Genomic DNA, 13,485 nt, shown 5'->3' with positions numbered 1-13,485 from the left:
CATTTATCATTTAAATCAATATAGTCATGCCATTAGCATATCACTGTTTTTTTTTTTTTTGTTTTGTTTTTTACCACTAACAACAACTGTAATCTGGCTGTGGGCTAGCCAGCAACAGCTTTTTAGAAACAGCACATCTGTTATTCCATCGCCAGTTTCTCTTTTGACATTTTGCCTATGTATGATTATGACGCAGACACATGAAACCTTAAGGTCACCGCAAGCCATTTGCTAGTGTTGGCGCTAAAGCTAAAGCCATGCGCCAGGACAGAAATATTTAGCAATACTTCACTCAAACGTCAACCTCACGGCACTGCTATAGGAAAAATATCACAGGAGACAAGATGTGTTCAGAGGCAGAAAGTGAAGTAAATTTTGTCATGTCATCAGCATATCTGCGTTTTTTCCCCCCACCAATAACAGCAAATGTGCAACCGTAAGATGGACCAGATGAATGGAATTCTAGAAACCTCGCTATCATTTCCTGTTCTTTCTTTGTCGCCTAACTATGTGTTTGAAACAAACTCATAAAACCTCAGACTACAAACAACTTTTTGATAAAACCAACTGGCCAACCCAGTGCTAAAAAAGGTAGTGGCAAACACTGCAGTTCTGCAAATGGCCACTTGAGGCCTCCATCATAAACAGCAGAAATAAAAATGTTTACAGAATGAACTTCTTTGGTCTAAAGGTTTACAGACTGATAACATCTATAGAGAGGGTGAATCTTTATATAAGACACTCGTTTAAATTTATGCACAATACATGTTTAATCCATGCTGCTTTGAGACTATACTGCACCTCTACTCCTCTGACCATTTTTTAATTAACCAGGAGTTGAGTGGCCTAAATGGCGACAGCTGCAGCTACTAATCTGTTCCTCATAAATCCTGTCATGGACCGTGCATCCATCTTTACATACAGTCCATGGTTGAAACATTTGCACCTGGACGAGTCTTCAGTTTGCACAGAGCAGAAGTTGTACTTGTTGCATTTGTAACAATCTTATCATTATCATGTGTGACTTCTTGTTGTTGTCGTATCTGAGCATAAAAACATTTCTGACCCGGTTATATTCGGTAAATTCATCACTGTGCATATTCACTTATTTATTTTCTCTTCTTTCAGTTCAAAAAACAAAAAATTTCCTCACAAAAATGTGAACCTGTTGGTTACATTAAACTCAAGATTATGAGAGCTGTTAAGTTTCATCCTCTGGGCGTTTAAACCCAGTTATTCTCAACTAAACACAGATGCCACTAATACAGCTGACGAATGTGCGCTGGCTGTGCAGTGAAGTGGTCACTGTACACACATGAAACACAGGCGCTCTGTCTCTCACACACGTGTCGAAACATCCATTTTCCACATATTCCATTACCTGTTAATCAGCAACACAGAGGGGTGGCACATAACAACCACGCTGTATAGATTCACTGTGCTCCGAACCGTACGTACATTATATCTGGCCCAGAGTCAACGTAATTAAACTCGTTTTCCCCTTTTCACCTGTGTCAAATACGCCTCTGCCTTCCATCCATTCACCTTTCCTTTCTTCTACTTCACTCTTTTCACAGGGAAATGATGGACTCTGAAACAGCGGCACGGGTGAAGAATCACCACACTGACACTACGTAGCGTTGCCAACACACTTTTCCCGGTTTCACCATTTCTTCCACTCTTAGCGACACTACTGCTCAGTTTCCACGTTGTATCGGTTCAAAGGCATATCCAACCGGATTTATACGATATCTTTCGATTTCATCCGTCCATTTCCATTAACTTTTCCGAGGGATCCAACCAACTCTGTGACGTATTCGATTACGTCGCTTCAAAACTGTGACTCCCTAGTATGTAGCCAGGTGGAAATGACAAAAAATAAACTTCTTCTACCTTTGATTTTAGCAGCTTTTTAATATTTGACTTTACCAAATGTGTTACTTCGGCTTTCAGCACAAGGACCAACATATGTACCTCTCATTTAGCCTTTAACACACACCACCTTCACCATCACTCCCCTCCTCGTCCTCTCTGCCCTCCCCTTTTCAAACTTTGCATCTCTCCACGCCTCTGCATCGTTTCTCCCTCCTTACTCTCACTTCTTCTTCTTCTTCTTCTCCCTGCCTTTCCTGATCTGGGAGGACAGCAGGATGGAGGACAGGGTGTGGACTGTGCGCCTTCTGGTCCTTTTGACACTGGGATGGACGGATGCTCAGAGTCAGACCAACAGCACCGACACAAGGTAAGGTGTGTGTGGGGGGGTTACTTGACATGGACGGTCTGTCTGTGCCCCTTCTCAAAAATCGTTTTCCTTGTGCACATGTGGCGAGTCATTTTCATGCCCACATCAGTGTGGATTAACTACTGTGTGTGTGTGTGTGTTCCCTTTCCTGGTTGCAGTACTGGGATTACTGAAGGTTGAAATAGAGGGTTGCGATGTCAGGAAGATGTGGTTGGCATCCCATAAACACAGAGACACGCAGGCAGACACTAAATGGCAGCATGCGGTAATTGATGCAGTGATTAAACTGGGCAAATGCACGGTAGCTCATCCTTGTGTTTTTGTCCAAAAAATGCTTTGGAGCTGAGAAGCTGACATATTTTTTTTTTGAAGTCCACACAGAAACTTTGTACGTAAGGATTTCCACACACACACACACACACACACACACACACACACACACACACACACACACACACAAGTGTAAATTGAATGCAAGAGACAAACAAATGCCTGTGGTGGGGCCACTGAGGGTCAGAAGGGAGGGACGCCACTGATGGGATGTTTTGACCAAATGTGGCCCTGCAGCGCCGCAGTAAGCACACAATGCAAGAAACGCACAAAAACAAAAGCCTATAATGGGCAGGCGATGGCAGAAGACATGATGAATTTCTCTCCATGGTGTCGCGTTTAAATGTGAAAACCAGCCACCGATTTCAAACTGAGAACCAGATGTCGGAGCGGCACACGTCTGAATTAGCCAGTCTACCAATTAACCGAGCCGCTTTGAAGTGTGTTTATCTGAGAGTGAAGGAGTGGGCGTGTGGCACCATGTGCGAGCTAAAGTAAAGAGTGACAACTTTCTTGTGGTGCGGCCGAGGTGTGGAGAGCGCTCACAGCGCACATACTGTATATCGGCGGCCTCCCTGGCTCAGCAGCACAGCAGCAGGCTTCACTGGGAGCCTCCCCGGCCCCGGAGAACAGAGGCAGACTGTGCCGCTGTGGTTTTTTTGCGTGTATGTAAACGTGTGTACGCACACAGGATTTTGCCTCAATACTCTTCAGTATAGTTGCATTGGCAGGCTGTATTTTCTAAGAAATGCAGCACATAACTACAGACTTTGCCTCTTTTTCTGTTTCAGGCCCATCTTCCTCTGTGGAGGCCACTTGGTCACGGACTCAGGCATTGTTGCCAGCGAAGGTTTCCCTACGTACTACAAACACAACAGTAAATGTACCTGGTACATCACTGTAAGTTATATCAGTCAGTTGAGATCTTTCACTTTGGGAGTGCTAAAATATCTCTGCTGGTATCATCAAAACTAGACTTTCTTGCCCTGCTCCCCACATGGCGACCAACACAGTTTTTAAATGACAGTGTAGATGTGAACAAACAGTATGTGGTTGTTGTCTTACTTCTCCTTTAACATCCTGAGGCATGAGCTTTCATTTGGTATGCATTTTTAATTTCACCATTTGTCTTTGTTTGGGATTCGCAGGAATTAAGAACGATAAAAACCAAGCACCACTTTGAACAGGAAGTAGCTTTTGGAAAAGGTTATGTCCTCATATGGGGACACTGGTATTATTTCACTCAATATTATTATTAAGACACCAATACGAAACAAAATGTAAAACTAATTTTCATGTGAGAACATTATTGCGCAAAAGCAGACTAGCAAATAATGAAGTCCCAATGTCCTCAATCCAAGTTATAGCTTGCTACTATTGGTAGAATTTGCAGGTCATATTAAACAAGGTTAGTAAAAATAAATAAACAAACGGGTTTCAACTGTAAAATCTGATGATGTTTTGTACCACATTCACTTTTGTTATGTGATCACCTGTAGAAAATGCCCGCTATCCTGTTTTCACACAGACTAGTATCTAGTTATGAGGATAAAAAACTTCAAAGAAGCAGAATAAGCTGCCACACACCTAAAATCATTGTCCCCAGATGAGGACGGAGGGTCTCATGAGACTTTTTCATGTGTTATTTTGTTGTTTCCTAAAGAGCGTTGCCATTGTGACGAGTGGTTATTACAAGCAAAAGTAAAAATGAAAATGTACTCAGCAAATTTTCAATGTCATATGTCTGCAAGCATTAGCAACCATTCACCAATGGTCATACCAAACCAAGTAAGTCTGTAGCTACAGAAGACATAGTGTGATTAGCTTAAATGCGTATTCATCACAAACCTCCTTTATGGAAGTTTCATTTGCTTGAGTGTTGCTTTAATACATCTTTTTCCTCCCCATTTTATAGCTAGTACAAGTTTTAAGGACTGAATGTATTTTTTATTTTTCAGGGTTTCAAAGCAAACAAAGAAGGCATCAGAAACATTTAATGTTAATACGTTTTGACTGTATCCCATGTATATCTGATGTGAGCAGCTCTTGTCAACAAATTTAAGCTTAACAGTGGCGCATCACTTCTGTTTATTTTAAAGCAAATACTCTGAAACTAAAGAAAATTATATTTAAATAAAAAAGAAATTAACCAAAGACAACAGAACACAAAGAAAAGCAGCAATAGAGAGGCCTGACAACCTTACTACTATAATCCAGCTTTATAACCTCTCAGCCAACTGGAACGTACCATCTCTTCAGGTAACTACAGAGTGATCAAGATTGCCACAAAACTACCACACAGTACAAAGTACACTTAACTACCAAAATAAAACTTACAATTCCTTTAGCAATGCTGATAATTGCATTTTCTTTTATCTATGGCCTCACATACATTCACCCAAATGTATTTTCTGCAGGTGAGTTTTACCTTTTCTTTCCATAGTTTGACAGCGTCCACTAGCTGACATCTAATGATGCACACCAGTATTCACTGTCACTAATTACCTATATGAGCTGCTGCAGCTTCACACTTAAAACCAATGTTAACAATACAATAAAATGACTGACTGTGCTCTGTTATCTTTGTAGCCCTGTGTATAAATGAACATATGAACAGAAATATTGAAGTGAGGTGTTTGACTTAATACGCATACAAACAAAATAAATAAATACATTGTTAAAAAGAAACATTGATAAAGGTTGATAAAAAGTGCAATTTTAAATAATAAGAAACCTGCTTCATGCTGTAGATACCATCTGTACTGGTTTACTGACATATCTGTGGATTGAGTAACACCTGTGTTTTCTTACTATAATAAGTTAAAATGCTTTGAATAATTATGATAACATGTAACTTTCTAAACCAAGACAGACTCTTTATTGTCCAATCAAATTAGTAATTCTGTTGTACTGATGAACTCATGCGCATCATTTTATTCACATCACTCTCAAATTCTGGCTCACATATTTGGTGCCTTTTTAAAATAATTTATATCATAATGCAGGATTTTTACATTTCTGTGAACATCAAGTATTACCAAAGAGTTTCCCAAAGAGGTTTTATTGCACCGATGCAACAAAGCAATTCGTTGAATTGGCAATGACCGATTGAACAACTGCAGATCTTATGATTGAATTGCCTGTGAAGGAGAAACAAGTGTTATGCATGTAACCTGGGTTCTATGGTTTCAGACTGAAGGAAGTGAAGGAAGTATCCAAAAAAAAAAAAAACTGTCTAAAGAGCAAAGCATTCCTCTGTGAGGACAAACATAGATTTGTATTGTTGTGACATTTCCTAGTTAGATAGTGGTTAAAGAAGATAAAGGACCTAGGGACTGTAGACTAAGTATACTGCATGTCAGAAAGACTTCTATGTCCTGTGTTAAGACAAAAGTTCTGTACCACAATCTTTGGATTTGAACTAGTTTTGGACAAAACAAAAACGTTTTGGTGCGACTGGCAAATACTTGACCATCTATTCAACCATAACCCTAATCCTATGTTTATGCTAGAGGCGAGAGAACAATGAGAACTTTCAAGGGAAGACGGAGCTATAACTAGCTGACGGGATGCACAACAGTGTCACAGCCAATGCTGATTACATAGTTGCTTTTGTAGTGTAAATACAACATTAGAAGTGTTTGTTGCAACAACACAACAGAACAAAATTATTTTTTGGGTGGTTCCTGTTTGTAGGTGATAGTGAAGAAATTGTGCTCCTTTAACTTGTCCCCACCAGGTCCCAGAGGGTCATGTGGTCATGCTCTCTTTCCGCCTCTTCGACATGGAGCCAGACCCCACTTGTCGCTATGACTACCTGGACGTCTACAATGGTCACACCCGCTTGGTGCAGAAGCTGGGCCGTTTCTGTGGGACGTTCAGGCCTGGCGCCCTCATCTCCACCTCCAACACCATGATGCTGGAGATGGTGTCGGATGAAAGCACCGGAGGAAGAGGCTTTCTGGCTTCCTTCAATGCAGGAAAGCCACACATGGAAGGTGAGGTTTTATTTTCTGATTGCTTTTTCATAACAAGGGCTATACCAGCTGGGAGGCAACTAATTTTTTATTTTTATTTTTTTTCCAAAATCACATCTATCAAGCTAAAAACCTGTCAGCTTATAGTTGAGAAACAATCATCTGAGCTTAGCTATTGAACTATTTAGCTGTAAATGGTTTGTCTTTCTGATTTTGTTCTCTCTTTTGCAGAGAACCAGTTCTGTGGAGGACGGCTGACCAAATCCCAGGGGTCCGTCAAGACGCCCAACTGGCCCAACTCTAATTACCCAGCAGGTATCAGCTGCTCCTGGCACATCTCCGTAGAACCAAGCAATGTAAGCTGATCATACTTTACTTCATACTACTCTCACAGCTAAAACATCCCCCCTCAAATTCAGAAGGTCACACCAGAATGTTGATATTAGTAGACGTGTTTATATTTCAAAATGACTGAAGCAATCCTTAAAAAAACATGAACCATTAACCGTATCATGGAGCAAAGTGCAGTTCAGAATTTGAATTGAAGCTGAGCTAAATTTGAAACTGAGTGTGTTAAATATCTTGTGCTGGAAAGAGAAAGGAATGGTAGTTACAGTGAACAGGCCCATCATAGGTAAATATTTTACCTCATGTCCTTAATATAGTGTGTGTGTCTGAGCGTGTAGCGGTGGCCTTGTGACGAATTTCGAGTGAAAGACTTCATTGAGTGGCTGCAGGCGTGCTCATGTGTGCCAAGAGATTCAACTTAAGGAAAGACGGAAGGAAGCAAGACCAAGAGAGGGAGTAAATGCCCTTCTGTATTGCTGAACTCCACCACTGCCTCCACATGACTGCACTGTACTCGGTTCACGAAAATTAGCGAGGAACAAACCCGCACAAGCTTCATTCCCTGTCATAAAATAAATAAAATAGTTTGTGTTGTGTTTTTCAGGTGATTGAGGTGAAGTTTGTGAAGCTGGATTTGGAAGCTGACAGCTACTGTCGTTATGATTATGTGGCGTTGTTTAACGGAGGAGAGACTGACGACTCAAGGAGGATTGGGAAATTTTGCGGGGATAGACCCCCAGGGTGAGATTATTATTAAGAAATAAAGTTGCCTAACTCAGATATGTTTTACAACTGAGTTTTTTGAAGTTTCCCTTCATTCTCACAGCCTTGTTTCCACGTTGCAGTTCTCTTTCCTGTCTACTCTTTTTTCTCTAATTTCATCACAGCATTATAGTGACGAATGGGAACGAGCTCCTTGTCCAGTTCGTGTCAGATCTCAGCGTGACGTCCGATGGATTCATGGCGCACTACTCCAGCGTGCCCCGAGGATCCCGCAGACCCACCGCCGGAGGTGACTTCATCTACGGTCCTCAAACCACCTCCATACCACAAAAACCAACAGCGAGACCAAGCAAACCCACCAGAGCAACCCCAAAACCAACTCCAAAACCGACTCTTAAACCAACTCCCAAACCAGCCGTCAAACCAACTCTCAAACCAGCCGTCAAACCAACTCCCAAACTAGCTGTCAAACCAACTCCCAAACTAGCTGTCAAACCAACTCCCAAACCTAGACCTACCCTCAAGCCTAAACCCACCCAAAGACCTGTCAAAAGACCACCACTGGTAAAGAAACCTCCACTGCGCAAACCCACAGGCAGGCCTTCAGTCAGACCCACACCTAAACCCAGACCACCTAGACCCACACCTAAGCGACCTGTGAAAAGGCCCACACCGAAACCTGGAACCAGACCTACAATCAAAACTAAGGTCATTAAGCCAACCCTCAAGCCGAGCGTCAGGACTAAACCCACACGTAAAACTGTGGTGAAGCCTACAATGAAACCTAGAGTCAAGCCAGTAAAGCCGACTCCTAAGAGTGGAATTAAACCAACAATCAAACCAACAACCAAACCAACAACCAAACCAACAACGAAGCCTAAACCATCACCAAAACCAGGAGTAATCAAAACAGTGACGAAGAAGCCTGCGGTGAGCAAGAAACGTAAGTGGAAGTAAAATATGTTAAAGTACAGTTTCCTCTTTGTCTTCCTGTATGTATTCCTTTATACCTGTATTAGGAGGCAAGTTTGGGTGCTTATCATTTGCTTGTGTTTCCTGTAGCTTTGCCATTTAACCCGCTATGTACACAACCCTGCAAGAGGACAGGAACTCTCCAATCCAACTTCTGCCCTCATGACTTTGGTGAGTCACAACAAGGGCAAAACTGCTCATCTATTTTCACACCTTGAGCTTTACAAAATGCCACTTGCTTCACCAAAATTTGTTTCTCTGAAATGTGCTTTTCTTGTCTTTGAACAAGTTATTTACATCTTGTTACGCAAGTCGCCCAAGTGCCCAAACGTGTCAGATTTTTCCCTCTTACACTTTGGTCTCTCTTTCAGTGATTACAGGTAAAGTTACATTCCTCACAGCTGGTCCAGGAGGCTCAGCAACAGTCGAGGTGTCTTTAATAAAGGCCTATAAGACAGGCAGCCTCAACATCACCAGATCCGGACCAGCAATGTCAGTCACTCTGAGCTCCACCTGCAAGAGATGTCCCGGCTTAATCAAAGGTACGATGCAGTTGTCAGTGAAAGCTTTGTCAGAACCTTTGTCAGATCATGAATATGTATTTCACTGAGGCCAGGTCCTTCGACTGCCTATTTAACATTTACAGAATGTACTGTTGCAAGTCTGGTTCAAAAAAAATAGTTCATAAAAGTAAAGAAGCTGAATCTGTTTTACAGTATTCATAGGGTTTAACTCATGAACTCTTGTAAATGTGCACAAGAGCATAATGGAAACAAAACTCTATAAGGATCTTTTGGCCTTTTATATTCAATTTGTGTGTCTGACTTGTGTGTCTGACAAAGTGTCTGTGTATGCAGATGATGTGAGTCTATATTTAACTAATGTATCCCAGCAGAACGGTGGGTAAGAAAACACAAGAGCAAAGCGTCTGACTACAAATCTATTAACTGAACATATTGTTATGCAAGTTATAGTTCCTTTGTCATTTTTTATTTATTTTTTTTTGTAATCATAGTAGATAAATATTACTTAAATGGTCCAAAAATAAAAGACGGTATCTGGATTTTCAGATGATACTTGGCTTTTCAAATTATCCAACAAATGAAAATGACCTTATATTTGATGTATTCTGGTGTACTTTTTTTCTCCGTCTGTCCAGGCCGGAACTACGTGCTGATGGGAAAAGTCGACGCACAGGGCAACGGCCACCTGAGCCCCTCCAGCTTCACTCTCCTCTACCAGCCCGTTCACAGCAAAACACTGGCCACCCTTGCTCGCAAATCATGCTGATATATGAACCTAATCCTCCAATCACAATAATTACCTTTACATAAAGGGTAAAAACCTCAAACAATATCAAGCACATTTTGTTTTACATATTATGGTATGGTTGCGAAAAGCAGAAACGCAACATTAACTATTCCATTTTTTTGTTTTGTATGTAAATTATATTATTAAATAATATTTCTGTGTTATAAGATGCATAATAAACAGGTTTGTTGGGGTATATATTAGTATCTTCTATCTAGTATCTAAAACCGGGTAAAAAGGGCAAAAATGCAATACCAACAAGCATTTGCTGCCATTTACATGTTGCACAGGCATCAATATTAACAATTCTTTGCTTTTTACAACTTAAAACAATGAAAACAAGAGGAATTCATTCTTCACTTCCAAAGTGACTCATAGATGTTTCTGTGAGTCATTTGTGTTTTCGTGAACATTAGTACTATACATCATTAAGAAGATACTGACTTTATTTCAGCAGTGGTGTAAACATTTTATAATCTTTGCAAATGGAATTTGTTAGTACCTAATAATCATGTAAATAGTTGATCTGATTATTTCTTTCTTGTTGGGATAAAAGCAGAGGACTGACTGAAAAAAAAAAGATTGTTGAAGAATAATCCGCTGTGGACAGATCTGCCTCAACTGGAGTCTCCATTGGGGACACTCTTTTTTTAAAATAAATAAATAAAATGTAACAGTTACACACAACAAGACTTAATTACAAATGGAGTATTTCTGAATTGCAATACATACACCACATGTTATTATATATACTGTAATTCAGTTTGCATGAGACAGATGAGGCACCTTTACCTTTTCTCATAGTGAAAATGCAAAACAATGCAAACTTTATATGAAATATGCACATTTTTGTGCATGCACAAACATACAATAACAATAACTGGCCACCCCGTCCTATATATTTTTGTTGCACTGCTACATGTGTAAATGCTACGTTTTATTCCCTGGTTTACTTGGCCTCTTTGTTTTTGCAGTTTCACTGAGATCACTGGCTGAAAATGGCAGCAGAGCTGTGAGTCTCAAGTGCTACGCATTTCTGTTCCTGCTGCACAAAGCTGCAGCACTGAGCCAGTAATGATTTTAATAATATATATACATCAAACACACATTGATTAATATTTTCCAAAATTTATAATTGAATCATTTGGATTTGATAGTTATAGATTGTTGTTTCTATAAAATGTGTTAGTTTGGATTTATGGTATTTTACTAGTTGAGCTAATGTGTTAGTTTGGATTTATGGTATTTTACTAGTTGAGCTACACACAGATTTCTGGTCAAAAAGTCTGATGGACGGGATTGGCACAGGCTAATAACAGGTAATCATGGGTAAAAGTATAATTCAACACCGGGTCAGTCACCCTGACATTTCTAAGTCAATTTAAAAACTGATTTCGCTGATTTTCAAAGTGGTTGGTTAAAGAAAATTAAACACAAGGTGAAGGGAAAGAGGCTCATTTATTATTAATTAGGGTCAGGTGCACATGTAGGTGAGGGGTGGAAGTTGTCGGATGGAAGACAGTGAGGGCTATCGGTGGACATACTGATATGTCCACCGTGATACCGATCCAAATCCAAAAAATTAGGAAATATTCATAACTTTAAACATTATCGTTTCAGCCGTAGTCCATAAATAAATAATAAATGAATGACATGGGAAACTTATGTCTTTGTGGTGATATTCCAGCACCGCAGAGCTTTGAGTTAAATGCTTATTCACCATCTAGCTGTAAAAAGACAACTGAGGAGGACGACATTTTTGAGCAGATGATTGCACTTGATGACTTTTCAATAAATTATTTTTTTTTTAAATCCTATTTATAATATTAATCAAATAGAATTGAATTGATATTCAAAGCCATCTGTTGCCTGTACGTGGTGTCTTGATGGCTAAGCCTGATTACATAGACCCAACCTGCCCAGGTGAAGCACATTATTTCAGATGACTCCTCCTGTTCTGCAAAGTGAAGGTCACACAGCACAAAACCTAACATAACAACCTCATGGTGGCGCCAGAGGAAACCTGATGCTGTTGTTTTGTAGCTGGGTGGCAAAAAGATGCCAAGGGCACCTTTTAATTGGCTGATTCAAAATAAAGATGCCTTTATGAAAATCTGTATCTGGAACAATGGCTCATTTCTTTCTGAAACTAATCTTTACTGTTTGCTTGAGAACTGCTGGAATTTTTCTGCAGGCCTCTAAATATAACTCAAATAAACCAGCTTCTGGTTTGCTGGCAATGTCAGCGTTGATTTATTGACAATAAGCCGTGACATAGGCTTACTAGAGGATGATTTGCGGTCTTAAATGATTTCAAGACAAAGGATTGCAGCTCCCTTACCTTGTAAAGGGGTGCTTCATGTAGAGGCATTAGTAGGACATCTAGTGGTTTGTAAAGCAACAGCAGGTTATTGGCTCCAGATCCTGCCGTAGAACTGACAGCTCTCAGGGGACCACAGCGGATCTGGATCATGTGTCACATTATGAGTGCATCATCAGCTGACTTTTAGAATGTGATGTAACTACTGCAAATAGGAAGTCAACAGATTCTCGTGCTTAATCATCATAATACATGCACATTTTGTCCTTTCTGTGTGTGCCCAGAGCCCAACAAGTTGATCTGCTCAAAGAAAGTCTTTTTTTATAACTCACTTGCAAGGAAACGCTTCATACCAAAAAAGTTGAGTCATGCGGCTTGCATTTAAAATGTGGGCCTTCTTGTAAGTTTTCAGATATGGAGATAACGCACTGTTCGGCCATGACACGTAACATGAGGGCTCACAGGTGAAGTGAATAACACAGATTGCCTCACATTCCTAGTTCATGTGTTAGAAGCAGGAAAATGGACACGTTAATGAATTTGAGCGACACTGACAAGTACCAAAATTTGATGGCTAGACGACTAGCAGAACCAACCAATGAAGATGGAAGACACTTGACAGCACGTTGGCCCTCTCCATGGGAAATTTGAGTACAAAAAAAACAAAAAAACCCTTTCTTTTCACCGAAGCACTTCCATGTTAAAAGATCACATTAACACCAAGCACACGTTAGTCAGGGATTCTGCCAACACTTGAGCTAATGCGTCACCCAGCTTGAGGCAAACCAAGATAAAGACAAGCTGACAATGCTGGTTTGAAAATATCTGGCCACTCCTGTCACCACTGTTCCTGCGAGAGACTGTTAACTGTCAACATCGTAAATAAGAAGTGATCGGCTTTCGTCTTGACAATGTCAACAAGTTAGTTTGTCTTGTCAGCTGCTGAAAGAGAAGGAACAGGGCCACCTTAACGTGGACAATGTTTAAAAAAAACACACACTCAGAAAAAAGTTGTTTTAAGTTGTTTTGCTGAAACTTTTGAAGATGAGTAATGAACACGTTGAGTGCTCATGTGCCCTTCTTCCTTGAGTCTGTTTGCTCATGCAAAATGAAACGCGATTAATATAGATTAAAAATGGCATGACATTTAATCGAGATTAATCGAAATGAATCCACAGCAACCCTGTGATTAATCTGATTAAAATTTAATCTTGTGACAGCAGTATGAGTTTGATTTTCTTTTTAGATATATATATATTTGT

At 40.2% G+C, this 13,485-nt stretch overlaps 1 protein-coding gene across 1 annotated transcript; it reads left to right on the top strand.

The window, feature by feature from the left end:
- The first annotated feature begins 2,073 nt into the window (after positions 1-2,073).
- pcolceb (procollagen C-endopeptidase enhancer b) lies at positions 2,074-10,595 on the top strand. The gene is made up of 9 exons (XM_047577417.1): positions 2,074-2,242; positions 3,364-3,472; positions 6,312-6,570; positions 6,781-6,905; positions 7,502-7,638; positions 7,785-8,563; positions 8,683-8,763; positions 8,964-9,134; positions 9,752-10,595. The coding sequence occupies exons 1-9, from the start codon at positions 2,151-2,153 to the stop codon at positions 9,880-9,882; spliced, it is 1,884 nt and encodes a 627-aa protein (XP_047433373.1). The 5' UTR covers positions 2,074-2,150; the 3' UTR covers positions 9,883-10,595.
- Positions 10,596-13,485: the final 2,890 nt, after the last annotated feature.

This window comes from Mugil cephalus, chromosome 1 (genome assembly GCF_022458985.1).
Source record: "Mugil cephalus isolate CIBA_MC_2020 chromosome 1, CIBA_Mcephalus_1.1, whole genome shotgun sequence".
In the NCBI taxonomy this organism is placed as follows: domain Eukaryota; kingdom Metazoa; phylum Chordata; class Actinopteri; order Mugiliformes; family Mugilidae; genus Mugil; species Mugil cephalus.
This window is presented reverse-complemented; position numbering and strand designations above follow the sequence as displayed.